Here is an 18,048-nt window from a genome sequence, read left to right as displayed (position 1 = left end):
CCGGGCAAAATCTGCTGTTTTGACACTAATGTTAATGTTCTTCTAAGCAGATTGAGGAATGAGCCTGCTATCTTGCAGCACACCAAGCCATCTATTGACATCCACATTATTGTGTTACTGTAATCTACTTTGTCAGTTACCTTAAAAACATAATAGCATCTAAGCGCTGATCCTGAAGATGTGTGAATATTTATAGCTATGAATAACTAAGGGTATGCCCTTGACATCAATAATTCTTTTGGCTTTATGTATGCAGTAAAGGTTTTTTTTGTGCATTTAATTGAGCAGAATAAAAGCTTAGAGGGGTTTTTTATCCAGTTTACAACTGACTTTAGTGTACCTACTTAACATAGTCTGCAAGATAATGAGAGGTCATATTAGTGCCCAGACAGAACATATTGAGTGCTATAAAATTTATTGGAATTTTTTTTTCGCCTCCACTTTGAACATTGTTTAACTTTTCTGATCAATAGGCCCATAGTTTATTGACATAAATCCTTCTTTGCAGTTATACGAGAATCTAGCATTAAACTGTTCATTACTAAGCTTCTAAATCTACTGTAGTTTTAGGCTGCATTTACATGAAGGTGAGCAGGACGTATCTACGGCCAAAAGCTGAGGGTCGTACATGCATCCTGCATAGACGGCAATAGCCGCAGGGAATGGTCCGGTGAGCACAACGTGTGCTCAACGTACCATTTCTTGGTCTATCTTCAGCCATATTAAGGGCTGTGCAACATTATTTTCAATGGAGAGAGGAGGGGGTCACCCTCTCCAGCGCAGCTCCCATATGCCGGTCCAGCTATGTGTAAATGCAACCTTATGAGCAAGGCCCTCACTCCTATTGTTTCATATGACCATTACTCTTTAGGGTATTATTTTATCTGTATATGTCCCCATGAAAGGTAAAGATTGTTTCGAGAAATGCGGGATGAATAATATAAGTACCATATTTTTCGGACTACAAGGCGCACAAAAAATCCATAAGGTGCACCTTATAGTCCAGTGCGCCTAGTATATGAACCGTACTTGCAGCCAACAGCTGCCTTGAACTTTGCACAGGTCTGCCACCTGGTCATTCATCCTTAAAATAAGATGTGCCTTATAATCCAGTGCGCCTTATATATGAATCTAGACATCTTAGCAGGCATTTATTGATAGTGCGCCCTTAAAATACGGTACTGTATATATTATTATATAATATTACATATATTATTAAAATGAGAATTTTTGCTAAAAGAGGTTTGTTTTTACAAAAAAGAAAATTTTAAGAAAGAAATACTACAAATATACCTTGTCAGACAAGGATTTGGGGGGGGGGGGTTATCATTATGCAGGTTTCTTGTTTGTTTAGCTGTGTAAGGAGCATTTTGTATGTATGATTTATCATAGTGGCTTAGGTATCTTGATTAATCTGGCACACATGTGTTAACGTCTGCATTGAATTTGAGGCATTTGGGTGAAAAGTTGCAAAAAAGTTACAGATTTTTTGAGCAGTTGCTTCCTAAATATTTCCTGGATTGAACAAGTGCCAAATTTTGCAAAGTGAAAACAGTTTTATAAAGTTGAAATTCATAAATCTGTCTTCCACATCTAGATTCATTTAATAAATCTGAAAAGTGAAACGGGGAGTAGGTTGGAAAATGTCAGAAAAAAGGCACAGACGTTTTTGCACAAAACGTTAGCTGAGACAATTGTGAATCATTTAGTGAAAAATGCCTATTTATGCTAATGTTGAAATCCTCTAGTGAACATTTATATGTGATCAGGTGTTTATTTTCAAAGGTCCTTTCTAATAATGAAGGATTGTTAAAGTGGACAACATCTAAACCTTTTCCACAATCATTAGTTTAAAATACTGCAAATTTAGTGGACTGTGAAGTTTGGAAAGTATTATTTGAAATCTTTCTTACTGAAGAGATTCCTTGCTCCAATATCTCAGCTTGCCAATATGTTTAGTTTTATAGCTTAAGGATGGCAGCAGACTGTAATCACTTTGCATCTCATGCATTGCTGATCATAGAGATGTTTAACCCCTTAACGCTCTGCGCCGTAGCTCTACGGCGCAGAGGTATAAGGGATGTATGAAGAGGGCTCACGGGCTGAGTCCTCTTCATACAGAGGTGGGGGTTTTTGCATTTTGCACAAAACCCCCACCGCTAATAACCGCGGTCGGTGCTTGCACCGATCGCGGCTATTAACCCTCTAAACGCCGCCCGCAAAGTCGCGGGCGGCGTTTAAAAGACGGCGGCGCGCGGGCGCCGCCATCTTTTTTTCGATCGCCACGCCCCCGAACGTCATCGGGGGGCGGCGATCGGTTACCATGGTAGCCGCGGGTCTTCTTTTGACACGAGGCTACATGGTTTATGCAGGTTCATTACAATGAGCCAGTGGCTCATTGTAATGTATGACCTGCAAAAACGCCATATATTGCAATACTGTAGTATTGCAGTATATGGTAATAGCGATCTGATCATCTAGGGTTAATGTACCCTAGATGGTCTAAAAAATAGTGAAAAAAAAAAGAAAAAAAAAAGTTTAAAAAATAAAAAAAATTAATAAAATATTAAAAGTTCAAATCACCCCCCTTTCCCTAGAACGGATATAAAACATAACAAACAGTAAAAATCACAGACATATTAGGTATCGCCGCGTCCCAAAATGGCCGATCTATCAAAATATAAAAACGGTTACGGCCGGCGGTGACCTCCGAGGCGGGAAATGGCGCCCAAATGTCCGAAATGCGACTTTTACACCTTTTTACATAACATAAAAAATGAAATAAAAAATGATCAAAATGTCGCACAGACCTCAAAATGGTAGCAATGAAAACGTCGCCTCATTTCGCAAAAAATGACCCCTCACACATTTCCGTGCGCCAAAGTATGAAAAAGTTATTAGCGTCAGAAGATGGCAAAAATTTTTTTTTCTTTTTTGTACACATTCGTTTAATTTTTGAAAATGTATTAAAACACAATAAAACCTATATAAATTTGGTATCACCGCGATCGCACCGAAGCAAAGAATAAAGTAGGCATGTTATTTGGAGCGAAGAGTGAAAGTCGTAAAAACTGAGCCCACAAGAACGTGACGCACGTGCTGTTTTTTTTCAATTTTTCCACATTTGGAATTTTTTTCAGCTTCGCAGTACACGGCATGTTAAAATAAATAACATTACGGGAAAGTAAAATTTGTTACGCACAAAATAAGCCCTCACACAGGTCTGTACACGTAAAAATGAAAAAGTTATGGATTTTTGAAGTTGGAGAGCGAGAATTTAGCCGAAAAACCCTCCGTCCTTAAGGGGTTAATAGGTAGTTAAGGCATAGATTCAGCATATTTAGAATATATCTAGCTTATTTAGTGTTCAAAAACTCTATCAATAAATGAAAAAAATATTACTGGCCGGCTGAAATTGAAATCATTGGCTAATGTTATTTATAATGGAAAGACTAGGGGAAGGAGGATGACAGCTGTCACCTACTGCCTATGATGCTGGCTAAGGTGTTGACCTTGCTGCACATTCTGTCTTATGCGAAAGTTTAAATACCTCTTACTTAAAGTGAAGGTTACTTTTTCAGGAAACTAGTCAAATCCAACAAGATGCTTAGATATTACAGGCCCCCGTGTTACGTACAAGATAGGGTCCGGAGGTTTGTTCTTAAGTTGAATTTGTATGTAAGTCGAAACTGTATATTTTATAATTGTAGATCCAGACAAAAACATTTTTGGTCCCAGTGACAATTGGAGTTTAAACATTTTTTGCTGTAATGGAACCAATGATTATCAATAAAGCTTCATTACAGACACCTTACAGCTGATTATTGCAATCTGGGACTATAGTAAAGCATTCAGAAAGCTCCAACAGAGGTCACAGTGGTCTGTCTGTAACTATGGGTTGTCTGTAAGTGGGGTGTCCTTAAGTAGGGGACCGCCTGCATTTATATTTATTTGATTGTCATTCTATAAACATATAGAAAACATAGGCTACGTGTAAATATTCTGGCATCTTTCCACCTAATCCTTTGCATTATTCATTAATAATGTAAGGATTAGGCCACAAGTAGCATTTTACAAACACACACTATGCAGACACACACCATTCCTACATATGACCTTGCCTTGAAGTGTAACCACCATTTGACATTCAATATTGTGTGTGTAGCGGGGGGAAGGTGTTGTGCACATTTTTCTAATATACTTTATTAAGAGATTCTGCTTAGCATGCAAAGAAACATGCTGCAAAGCTTCCTCCTGTAAAGATCCACATTTTAGCCTATTCAGCGTGAATCTATTAAGGATGACTCTGAGCTTAATTCTAATCTGCTGGTGTTTGTTTACACAGTTCTGAACAGTGAGGATTAACCCATTCAATTTCAGCTTGATGTTTGAAAATAATGCTTATAGCATACTACAGCCAGAGAAAGAGCAGACTAACATTCACTGCTCAGAGTTTTGTAAACAAAGAGGAAAGGAGAGATTCATTTATCTTAGCCTGGAAGACAGACCAGATTTGACAACGGAGGAATAACATTACAACATTTGCAGCCTGCTTCTTTACTAATTAAGCAGAATTTCTTAATGAAGTATATTAGATTGATTACCCTAATTATTAACATATTTGAATTTTGATTGGCCCACATTGAGGACAAAAATACAATGTGAATTTCAGCAAAAAAATGATTTGAAATATATTTTAACATTAAATAATACTAATACTGTAGGTTGCTGTCAGTTTGGCTGCACTTGACAACATAGTATTCTGTACTACCTTAAAAACCCATGTTATAACACAGCAAAAAGTTTGATAAAATAAATAAAACTAAATATTTGGTAAATTTAAAAAACTGAGAAGTTCACATAATTATTAAGACTACCATATCAGGCACACAATTTGCTGGAATTACTAAGATGTTCTGAATTGTTATGGATTTTCGTGCAGCACTCATGTGCTGGAATTTAAATATGCACCAGGTCTGACTTGAAATAGGTTTTATTTATAATCTGTGCCAGTTTATTTGCCCAGCATACAGAAAATGTTCCTGGTCTTTTTGTTCCCCTCTATCCCACTTTTTTTTTATAAATAACATGCTTGGTGCAAAGAGGACAAAAAGCTGCAAAGTTATTTTTTTGGTGGGTTTGTTTGTGCTAAAACTGGCATCTAAGCATAGTGGTTTAAAAAAAAGGCTGTGCAAAAGTCACAAATTCTTCAGCAATACTTTCTAATCTTTTCCCTATGCCTGCTCGGAGTGGAGTTAATTTGCACAACAAATATGACTTGTACACATCTGGATACTAAAGACATATCAGGCATGACTCTGAGAAAACTCTGATGCTGTGAACTTAGTGAGTGAAAAAGGTCACAATTTTTGAGCATATATAAGAAAAATTCAAAAAGTAAACTAAAATAAAGAACACCAATACATATATATATATATATATATATATATATATATATATATATATATATATATATATATATATTCCAAGTTTTTCCTGACAAATGCTACAATTTTCTGGCAAAAAACAAGCCCTCATACGATCAAACTGTCAAAAATGGAAAAAAAAAAACCCTGCCAGGGCACCAGTAATGCAATGGTAGAAAAAAATAGAAAAAATGGCTTTAAAGGGGTAGGTATTCTCATCTTGGCATTGACATTTAATTAAATTCACCTTCCATACAGATACATTTTTTCAATTGGATGTTATTAAAACAATGGACCTATGTGAAGGTGCGCCTCAGATGCACATGTGTGACCACTGCTGTTGAAATATGGAGGTGGTCTTATTTCAGGAGAACAATATTATTTCTAAGGGAAATCACATTTATAGAAAATTACTGTATCATTTCTGTTCACACAAAGGTAAATTACATTTAATAACATGCAATTGAAGAAATGTATGTATATGGCAGATGAATTAAAGTGAAGTGAAGTGAATATTAGCAGCCCGGAGATTAGAGAGGACAAGCATGGGGATCAAGATGAAGAGGAGGACAGGTGAGTATCTGTAGGTTTTTTTTACTTTTTGGTAATGGTAGATTTGCTTTAAATGTCAATGCTCACACGAGAATACCCCTTTAATGATATAAACAGGTCAGTGGTTAATGGAATAACACAATGGTCCCATTGTTCACATAAGGTTCAAACAATCCATTGTATTTAGGTACCTGCATCCCTGGCTTGATGTCATCAGTCCTTGACCATGAAACCAGGAAATCTGAAGAATCTCCCATCAGACATCCTAATGGCAGCAAATAAAATTGTTTTATGAATCTCTTAGAAATTACAGTTGTTTATACATTACTAGTATTTCTAAATTTGCTAAAGAAGTACTGTATATACTTGAGTATAAGCCGACCCAAGTATAAGCCGAGGCCCCTAATTTTACCACAAAAACCTGGTAAAACCTATATTTTTTTACTTGAGTATAAGCCGAGTTTGGGGTTTCAGCACGTTTTTTGCGCTAAAAAACTAGGCTTATACTCGAGTATATATGGTATGTTGTTGTTTATGTGTAAACACGTCTATGTATATCTTTATTATTATTATTATTATTGTTTCCCTAAAGTAATTGATTGAACATGTAGCGTATATGTACATTCTACAATATGAGATGCCTAGGTGTACCATGTGAAGAACATGCGTCAATACACAAGGCTTCAATATGCATGGAGTGTACAGCCAACAGCTGTACTGTTATGTAACTATTAGCTTATGTTATTTTATGTTCTTATTTTAACTCTATGCTGCTTAACTTAGACAAGCCCTTGAAGACTTTTGTTTTATACATTAGTCATTATGAAAACCTTGCTGCCACAACTTATAGAATGTTAATGTGGCACCACTGGGTCCATAAAATAGTTATAATAATAAATCTTTATCTATTTTGCACCACTCATTACATAGTTACATAGATGCATAGTTAAATTGGTTGAAAGAAGACATATTTCCATGATATGTATAACCAAGGATTGGCAGAAGATGAAACTTCCGGCATTTATATGAGCTGGCATAGATTTTCGGTCAATATGGTACGTATGTCATAGTATATGTGGGTTTTAGATTAGGCATCAGATCAGACATCAGACATTTTTGTCTTTTGCCTGTTAATTTATATCTAACTTACAATTACAGCAATATTTTGCACAAAAAATAAACAGAACGTTTTAAATAATTTTAGCACAGTATCATGTTGTGGTGCAATTTGGTAAACCTTTGGTTCATTTTTTTAATGAAATTGTTTGCCTATGAAAGAAATTCTCACATTTCAATCCCGTAGTGATGTTTACACAATAAAGATAATGTTTATTTTACAATTTTACTCAGCTTTATTGCTGTGTTAGCTCCTATCTCTCCCTAAGCTGGTCATTGTAAAATTCCAGAGTGTAGATGGGGACACTCTAAGCAGACACTTCATGATCCCTCTAGTGCTATGAGATCCGGTGTGCTGACAATGTGGTTAGATTATTAGGGTACAGGTTTATGTACACTTTCATTTTGCTTATGAACATTGTACTGGTATCTGCCACATAGAAAAAGATATGAGACAGATCAGTGATGAGAGACGATGAGATCCATGAAATGGATATAGCACACAATGAAATTCTCAGCCCTGCTATATCTCAGCCATAAATTACATTGTCTACTCTGCTATGCAGCTTTCCCCTTCTCCTGGATAAAGACCTTATCTGCCTGTAGCTTGTAGATTTACTCTACTCATGCTGTTGTTTGTCGACAGGAAGTCTGTATGTGTGTTCTTGTCTTGGAATTCAAGGGGAGGGGCTGGAGGCAGAGAAGAGCTCACTGCAGTGTCAAACAGGAGAAGAATATGTCCTGTCTAACCTTAGACTTCTGATTTATGGACGGATTGCGGGGCAACCGAAATTGTGTACACTAGGACTGATAGAGACAGGTTAGAATTATATCTGTAAAATACTGTATTTTTGTCAATGTGTTATTTTATTATCCGGATTATATTAAAGAATCTTGTCTTCATGGGAATAACCCTATTAGGCTTGCTAAAGAACTTATGCCTTATACTGGTATACTGTACTAATAATAACAATACAATCTTCTCTATTCCTTATTCCTTATCTATAACTCATCCAAAAAATGTATGACCACACTGTTCATAAAAAGGGTCGCAATAATCCACTATAAACAAAATTACTTCCAAAAGAAGACGACAGATTTAATCACGTATAATTTAATACATATTTATTAATTATTTTACCCTTTAAGGACCTGGCTCTTTTTTGTTTTTTCATTTCCATTTTTCCCCACAATCAAAAATCTCTATTTTTTTTTTCCACACGTAAAGAGCTCTGTGATGGCTTGTTTACTGTGTAACAAATTGCTCTTCTTAGTGATGGTATTTATTCTTCCATGCCGTGTACTGGGAAGCGGGAAAAAAATTCCAATTGCAGTGAAATTGGTGGAAAAATGCATTTGCGCATTTTCTTGCGGGCTTGGATTTTACTGCTTTCATTGTGCACCCTAAATGACATGTCTGCTTTATTCTTTGGGTAAGTACGATCACGGGGATACCAAATTTTTATAGGTTTTATAATGGTTTCATACATTTACAAAAATTAAAACCTTCTGTATAAAATTTTTTTTTAGATTTTGCCATCTTTTGGTGCTAATAACTTTTTCATACTTTTGATTATGTTTTCATAGTTAGCATTTTTAGGGCTGTACAACCTTCTGATCACAATTTTTTATATTTTTCAAAGTGGCAAAAAAGTGCCATTTTCAAATGTGGGTGCTATTTTCCGTTACAGGGTTAAACACAGTGAAAAACCGTTATTATATTTCGATAGATCAGGCATTTTCGGACAAGGCGATACCTAATGTGTTTGTGATTTTTACTGTTTATTTATATTTATATCAGTTCTAGGGAAAGGGGGGTGATTTGAATTTTTAGTTTTTTTTAATTATAATTTTTAATTTTTACTATTTTTCAGACCTCCTACGGTACTTTAACCCTTGGTTGTCTGATTGATACTAACATATACTGCCATACTACTGTATGGCTGTATATGGAGATTTTCATCTTCATTCATTACAATGTGAAATTAGCACATAGTAATGAATGGGTTAAATGCAGACAGCCTTGGGTCTTCGGAAGTCCCGAGGCTGTCATGGCAACCGATCGCTGCTCCCTGATGACATCACGGGGAGCGACAATCTCCAAAAGATGGCAGGGGCCCATCCGCCTCCATCTTTTTGACACCATTCGAGGTGTTACTGGTAAATCTTTGCTGCAATATGCAGCAAAGACTTACTGACTATGCTTACTCTAAGCCCAACTATCAGAGAGTGCATGAAAGGGAATCAAAATACAACCATAGTTAATAGAAAAACAATATAATAAACACAATAGGATGCAGACTGAAAGGGGGAAACAAAAAACATCCAACATTTGTTTCACCAAGAGGTACCCTAAACTGTATGTAAAATGTATTAGCAAAATACATTTTGGCCAACCCACCACCCCCACCACTTCTAGGTCTGTATCCTACATGTGTATTATATGTAACAATGGATGTATTATGTTCTTATTTATAGAATCTACAAATACCTGAACGGACAGTACAAGGATCTCTCCAAAGATCTTTTTATACCTAGGCCTGTGACCAGGACAAGGGGGCATCCTCTACGCCTAGAGGAGAGGCGATTTTACCATCACCATAGACAAAGGTTCTTTACTGTAAGAGCAGTGAGACTGTGGAACTCTCTGCCACAGGAGGTTGTTATGGCGGACTCTATGTACATGTTCAAGAGAGGCCTGGATGACTTTCTGGAGAGCAAAAATATCACGGGTTATGGGGATAAAACATTTATTTAATTCTTAAAGGTTGGACTTGATGGACTTGCGTCTTTTTACAGCCTTATATACTATGATACTATGATTCATTTTCATGCACTTTGAAGTGTTCAGTATTAGGAGGCGGTTGTTATACCTCATATACTCTCTTTGCTGAATTTTAATGCTTTTAAACATCTATACATTTATTCGTGATGAACCATTCTATAACTTGCAAGAAATGAAAGCCATTAATTTTGCATAAAGTATATCATGTTGCCTCTTATCATAAGCTTCCTTACTGTACATGGCAAAAAAGTCACTGATTCATCTCACTCCTTTATATTACTTACACATTTACAAAGCATATAAAAAACCCACAATCCTTTATAAGAATAAAGAATCCCATTCCCAACTTACAAAGACCAAATTTCCTGTGACATATTTCATTTCTATTGCTTCTATTATGATTGTTCTATGTGGGACCTTTTCATAAAAAAATTTACTTCTATTCTTCCCTTGGCATGACAGAGATAAAGTCAAGGAGGCAGGGGAGCTCAGGCACTGCTAAACTCCCTCAAACTCTCAACTGCTCAGCCTCAATACATCACCCCTCCACTTCACCATTCAATTAAACATCACAAAATCTTCTACAAATACCGGCTCCGACAGCGCTGCGCATCCCCATCCGGTTTTACAGGTGCATTGCGCATGTTCCACTACTGTGCACAGGGTCGTAGTGAGTATGAGCCTTCCGGATATGCTCCAGCATGCACACAGTGGATGAGCATGAGACTGGCTACCTCATACTCACCTACGTGCTGCGCACAGTATTGGCAATATCGGCGTAGTGCATCTGTAAAGCCGGATGGGGATGCGCAACACCAGCAGTAAACTGATTGTGATGTTGAATTGAGGGGCGGAATGAAGGGGTGGCGTTCTGAGACTGAACAACTGGGAGGATGTGGAGGCAGCTTGACAAGATAACTGAACTTCCCACCTCCTGGACTTTATCTGTGCCATGCCAGAGAAGGAATAAACCTTTTTTTCCAAAAAGGTCCCATATCCAGCCATCATAATAAAGCCATTTGGACACCTGTTCAGTCAAGTATAAAGTACTGTTTAAGGTTTATTGTGCTGTTTTGAGATGACAGATTCCCTGTAAAGAGGTTTAGTTCTTTTATTATGTTATATAACATCATAATAATGTTTTTAAATTTTTTTTTGTATAATCTCTAATAAAAAACAGTTTTCTACATGTTATTTATATCAAAAATGACATTTTTCTGGCACTTGTTATTTCCTGGGCAGTGTTGAATGTCTGTGAATATACAGTCAGTGTTGAATATAAGTGAGAGTCATCAAACCGTTTCTTTTTTCTCTTTAGATTAAAAGATATACTATTTTGATTAATAAAGTGAAATGTTAATTGTCTGGATATTTTAACATAGTTTTATAGTTAATATTAGTAATGAATATTGTATGTTACAGACACACTCAATCTATGGTATCTGATATAAAGGAAGAGCCTTATTAAAGCCATCTGTCACAAGCTCCTCGTGAGAAAATGTTGGACCTATTTTCAGTTTGTTTTCCCCCTGACATTGGCTGCCAGTCAGTACTACCGCTATTAATGAATAAAGCTGCCAACCTAACTTTTCAGTCTACGAGCAACAGATTAAACTTGCCCGGAGCACTGAATGAATGGAAAGGACTTGATTATTAGATTTCATTTCACATTAGAACACCATTAAAAAATAATGAATGTTTTATGCATTTTAAATAAAATGTGAAAAAACAAATAAATAACTTACATTATTTATCAGGACTTCTCCAGCTTGTGTGGCTATGCATTTAAGGACTTTTTGGAAGAAAGGGAGCCATTTCAGATCTTATGGGATTTTTGTTTTTACCCTCATTATTCTTTCTTATACTTGAACAATGTCATTCTCCTATTGTTTGGAACTCAGTTCCCTTAGTGAATTTGGTCCAGTATCAGTCCTTGCTACTTACTAGCATACTTTTAAAAGTTGATTTTTGAATGAAGGAGGATTGTGCATAATATGATTTCAGTGAAAATATATCTTACAACAAGACAGTAGGTCAAACTAGTTTATTAGGTGCTAACTGTCCTTTCACATTTTACTAGTGACCCATGACCACTCTAACGAATATTTGCAATGTCATCCTTTCTATGGTAATAAACACTTTGATCTCAAATTATAATAAAAATATAATGCTTAAGAAAAAAATACACAATGCTGAAAAAGTTGTCCCTCCTTCAGTACATAATTTCAATCAAGGACATATCATAGTTCTCAAAAAGTAGTTTACCAGAGTTTTACCAGCTCAGTTGTCAATTAAGTCTGACATGATTCAGCTCATCTCATCTTCCAGTCCTTGGCATTTTTCAGTTTAAAATTTTTCATTTTTTTTTCTGTCAAGCAAGAAGCTCTATACCTTCTGTAATAAACAGAACAATTTTTCCATTCACTTTGGTACAAAGAGCAGGTGGATTGTGGGTCTAGGTCTGATTCAATATAATCTGGAGAGTATTTAATTTTGCTCAGAAGTGGCAAAACATTAACCGTCTTCTAATATCTTTATAGAACAGTTCATATTTTATTTCTCAATCATTTTTACAAATGTGTTTTTTTCTTTTGTCTTTACCCTTTTAAGGTTTTGTTAAAACTTTATTAATCAAGAGCAGTGCTATGTTCATTGGCCATACATTTATTTATTGGGAGTTGCTTTGTGGGGATCTTATTTTTATTTAAATACCCTCATACTTTTCAGAGGTGACTGAGATACAATTTCCCCAGTGTATGTGACAGCAATAAGCATTTCTCTAATTTTCTTTGCAAAAGTCTGAGATAAAACTGAAGCAGAATAGGCATTCTAATACAGGTATTAATGCACAGAAAGTATGGTGAAAAAGAAACACAAATAAAAAATACAATGGGGCTATGTATTATTTGTGAGCAAGTCTTAATAATTGGTGCAACTGGAATTGCACAGGGATTCTGACCATTCAGTCAGTCTGATGCAGCACTCATGAATCACCATTGGAATCTACAACAGTTCCAGGCCGGCATGGATTTCAGCTATAACCTGTGCTAGTTTTCCTTCACAGGTTATTGTAAATTTGTTTGTTCACAGTGTCCCCCTGGTCCAGCTTGTTCCACCTCCTGTATCAGTACCCTTATTTTTAAAAATGTGGGTAGCACAAAAAGGCTGAAAAGTGGAGAATAACTTTTTAATGCCTTGTATATCAAATACTGCCACACAAGGAATAATATATCAGCCCAAATGTGTTTCAGTAACTGGTTTAAATGTGTGAAAAAACCCACAGAAATCTAAATTCAGACAAATACCCTGGCATAAACTGTTGAGATCTAAAAATAGGATTATACTTTATCTACCTCCTGTAAAGTATAGGCACATCACACCTATTCTGCAGATAGATCAGCAGAGGTGAAAACAGAAACATCAATAATCATAAAGAACTGTGGCTTCAAATAGGATGAATCATTCCAGGAAAATTATGGGGTGAAGCCAAATGATTTTCTTTACTTGGCAAGTTATATTTTTCAAGAATCAATAATACTTTAAACGGATAGAATATAATTATGATATTTTTGAAGGTTTTATGAGTATGCTTTTGCTGCTCTTTACAATCTATCTACTGTTTTGAGAAGCTAACTGAGAACATTCCTGTTATTTTAAAAGTCTTCATAAACGAATCTATATTTTCAGCAGAATTTCTCTTTTTCTATTCAGACATTTGCAGGTATTTTTAAAGGGGTTGTGCTATGACAAAATAATATTTCAGTGTTTACTAATGGGGGATAATAAAGTATAATTAAAAAAAATATATATTAAAAAAGAATAAAATTCCCCTGAAGTCCCATCCCATACAACAATGAATAGTGAAAATCACCAAAAAAACACAACATATTGGGTATCACCACATCTATCACAACCTGTACAATTGTCACTGAACCCATATGGGGAATGCCGTAAAAAACGCAAAAAAACCCTCACAAAAATTATGAAATTTTCACATCTGACCGCATAATAACAGCATAAAAAGTGATCAAAAAGTAATATTTACCTGACATGATACCAGGAAAAAGTAAAGCTTGTCCTGCAAAAAGTAAGCTCTAAAACAGCTCTATATAAAAAATATAAATGTTATGCAGATTAATAACAAAAACAAGCAAATTTCTCTCAAAATGAGTTCTATATTCTGCAAGTGAACCATGAAAAAGCTATATAAATGAGGTATTGCCGTAATAGTGATGACCCATAGAATAAAGATAACACATTATTTTTATGGTACGGTGAACTTCTGGGAAAAAAATACTAAAAGCAATAAACAAGAATTAATGATTTTTTTTAACCATCAACAAAAAGAGTTAATAAAATCCGATTATTAGCTCATAAATGATGTACCTAAAAAGTGGACCTCATCCACAAAAAAAACCTTATACACAGGAGAAATTGGGTATCAAACTTTATGGAGTTTTTTATTATTTAATACTTTGTGATGGTTTCATTTTTTGCCAAAATTAATGAACTGTCTAAAACAAATTACAGCTTGTAAATTACACCTCCATTTTATTTTAACCCCTGTGAAAAACCTAAAGGTTTGACAACCTTGAAAAGAGAGAAGATGCATAAAATACATGCCGATATTAAAAAGAAATTTGGGAAATGTTAATTATAAAGTTACTTGGGTGCCATGACTATCTGCCAGAAAACAGAATATTTTGAACTTTGAAAATGAATAATTTTTTAGAAATATTTGCCAAATTTCCATTTTTTTCATAACTAAACACAAATGATATCAAAATGTTTCTATTACTTTGAAGTACAATGTGTGATGAGAAAATATAATGACACAGGGCAAACATAGAAAAATCAGGCCTAGTCCTAAAGCTCTAAAATGGCTTCAACCAGAAGGGGTTAAGGTATAACAAATAGTCAAGGCCCTTCTGAAAAGAAAACATTGTTCAAAATTCTCAAGGATATCACTATGTATTGTTTAGCTTGAAAAATATGTGCATATCACAAAGAGGCAGGTAGAGAAGGCAATTACTTGTTCCTCCAATTGATCAACCAATGCTATTTGCTATTAGTTTGATTAGTCTGACATGACTGATCCTTCATAAACCCATGCTGATTCTGGGTTATAAGGTTATGTACAGCGAGATATGTGAGGATAGCATCTGTAACAAAGCCCAAATATATTTTCCCACAACAGAAGTTAGACTCACAAGTCTGTAGTTTCCAGGATCGTTTTTTGATCCTATTTTGTATAATGGCACCACATTTGCTATGCAGCAGTCCTGTGGAACATAAAAAGTCCTCAAGGAAACTTCAAATATTACTGTCTATTATGGTACATAGTTTATGCAGTAGCCAGGGGTGTATAACATCTGAGCCTGGTGATTTGTCTATTTTAGTGGTTGTGAGGTGGCACCATTCCTCTTCCTGGGTTAAACTGTGAACATTCCAAGACAATTTACATTATTTCTCATAATGTCCACCATGGGATTTTCCTGTGTAAATATAGTTGAGAAGGCAACATTCAATAGATGGGCCCTTTCCTCCTCTCCCTCCACCATGACCCTCAAGTTATTCCTTAGAGGGCCCACACTCTCTGTTTTTAGTTTCTTATAATTTATATACTTGAAAAAAATTGCGGATTAGAATTATTTTTTTCTCTCTATAGTCTTGTAAGGCCTCATCACTACCTTTGCATTTTAGCACCTTAAATGCCTTATCTTTCTTGCGTATTGCTTACAGTACCAGTAAACCACATTGACTTTTCCTTTTATCTTTTCTTATGCTTTTTCTAGGCGCCACATGGGGTGACAGCCTGTTACAGCAGTTCTTACTCACCTATGAGCTTATTCTTTCTAATTCTTACTTTTTTTTTACTTCTATTACTCTACTTGAGAGAGTGAACTGTGGACTAAGGACTTGGATATGGACCCTTGCGATATTTGTGAATGAGAGATAGTGTGACTCCAGGCAAATTACAATTAAGGAGCAAACGTGCTGTAAAGACATTGAACTGTTAGGTATGAGTATGAGACTATTTTATCTGCCAAGGGAAATATCATATGTCATTGCCTTAGATGCTTATATGCCCCTCTCTACAGATGCTGATACTGCCTGTGAGGTCCTGAAAGCTGTGCTGAGCTGGCTGCAGACACTGCACCCCGAGACCCTCTTTCTGGAGTCTGGAGATTTTACCCACCTTTCTCTAACATCTGCATTGTCAAATTTCACACAGTATGTATCCTGCCACACAAGGGAAAATAAAACACTGGACCTGTTTTTTGCCAACATGAGGGAGGCATATAAGACATCAGCCCTACCAACCCTGGGAAGAGTGGATCATAACCTGGTGCAACTATGCCCTGTGTATTTACCCCTTGTATGTAAAGAAAATAAGCTGTCATCCACACAGCGAGGATATGGTCTGCGGAGGCTGAAGGGCTTTGAGGGATTGTTTCAACACAACTGTATGGCAAGAACTGCAGGATTCTTATGGGGATAACATTGATGGCCTAACAGACTACATAATGGACAATATTATTTTCTGTATAAAGAACATGGTACCCACAAAAATGGTGAGATGCTTCTCCAACAACAAACCCTGGAGCTGAGGTGACAAATAAGGGAGGGGAAATCCAGATACAAGAGGAATATAGAGGAGCGGATGAAACAGTAAAACATCAGTGGGGTCGGAAATGTCTCAAATCAATATCTGGTCTCAGACAGCCTGTCTCTCAGCTTACAGCAGATAAGGAGTGGGTTAATGAACTTAATCCATGCTTTCAATAGGTTTGATCACTCAGCTGCCCCTCCAATCTTACAGGCTTCCCGAAACAACATGAGTCCATGTAATCAGGAAACTATTCTATTGTCTCCTCCACACTAGATCCCCTGTTGTTAAACCTCATCTCCAGATCATTCACACCAGCTGTCAGTCATCACACTGCAGTGTGATCATAAGAAGTGTCCAGGTGAGAAGAGAGCTGAAAAGACTCAAAGTGGGCAAGGCTGCAGGTCCAAATGGTATCAGTGAAAGACTACTCAAGACCTGTGGTGATCAGCTTTGTGGTATTATTGCACATTTGTTCAACATGAGCCTGAAGTTGGGAAGGGTACCATAACTGTGGAAAATATCTTGTGTGGTACCAGTTCCAAAAACACTTCACCCATTTAACCTCAACAGCTACAGACCAGTGGCATTAACATCCCGTTTGATGAAGATCTACGAGAGGTTGGTTCTCACTCATCTCTGCCCTCTAGTGAGCTCATCTATGGACCCCCTATAGTTTCTCTATAGGTGTAGATGATGCCATCGTCCACCTTTTACATCGAACTCTTTCTCACCTTGAGAAACCTGGGAACACTGTGCTAATAATGTTCTTTGCTTTCTCCAGTGCTATACAGCCAGGGCTACTAAGGGACAAACTGGATCTAGATGGATCCTAGACTACCTCACAAAGCGACCTCAGTATGTGAGAGCCGGGGACTGTGTGTCGGACACTGTGATGAGTAGTACAGGTGCACCTCAAGGTACAGTTCTGGCAGCAGACTTCAGGTACAATTCAACTAGCACCTACCTCCAGAAGTTCTCTGATGACTCTGCAATAGTAGGCCTCATTACAGGTGAGAACAACAGGGAGTACAAAGAACTGATCCGGAAATTTGTGGTCTGGTGCCAGCAAATCCACTTTAGGATTAATAAACCAAGGAAATAGTGGTGGACTTTCGTAAGCACAGTCCTCCTTCTCAACCAGTGGTTATCTAGGGGATGGACATTGAGGCAGTGAAGTCCTACAAGTATTTGGGTGTCCTCCTCAACACTAAACTGGAGTGGGCAGAGAACATAAATGCACTTCACAGGAAGGGTCAGAGCAGGCTACACCTGCTGAGGAGGCTGATGGCATTCTGAGTGTAGGGGGCACTTCTTAAGACCTTCTTCAACTCTGTAGTGGCATCAGCCATCTTCTTTGGTGTAGTCTGTTGGGGAAGCAGCATCTCAATAAGGTAGAGGAGCATACTGGACAAACATATTAGGAAAGCCGTCTCTGTCCTGGGGGAGCCTCTTGACACAGTGCAGGTGGTAGCTTTGGGGAGGACACTGTGTAAGTTGAAATCAATTATGGAGAATAGCTGCCATCCTGTAACCTGTGCCCCCCATGTAACTAGTCC

General features: G+C 36.7%; 1 protein-coding gene across 2 annotated transcripts in view; it reads right to left on the bottom strand.

Annotated features, from left to right (window-relative positions):
* DOK6 (docking protein 6) overlaps positions 1-18,048 on the bottom strand; it is a 329,352-nt gene that overhangs the window by 42,376 nt on the left and 268,928 nt on the right. Inside the window, exon 8 of one of the 2 annotated variants that reach the window (XM_072152306.1) lies at positions 6,170-6,243. The exons of the other annotated variant lie outside the window; for it this stretch is intronic. Within the exon in view, the coding sequence (XP_072008407.1) occupies positions 6,170-6,243 (74 nt within the window). The remainder of the gene's footprint in view (positions 1-6,169; positions 6,244-18,048) is intronic. 2 annotated transcript variants of the gene reach the window in all.

This window comes from Engystomops pustulosus, chromosome 5 (genome assembly GCF_040894005.1).
Source record: "Engystomops pustulosus chromosome 5, aEngPut4.maternal, whole genome shotgun sequence".
Taxonomy (NCBI): domain Eukaryota; kingdom Metazoa; phylum Chordata; class Amphibia; order Anura; family Leptodactylidae; genus Engystomops; species Engystomops pustulosus.
This window is presented reverse-complemented; position numbering and strand designations above follow the sequence as displayed.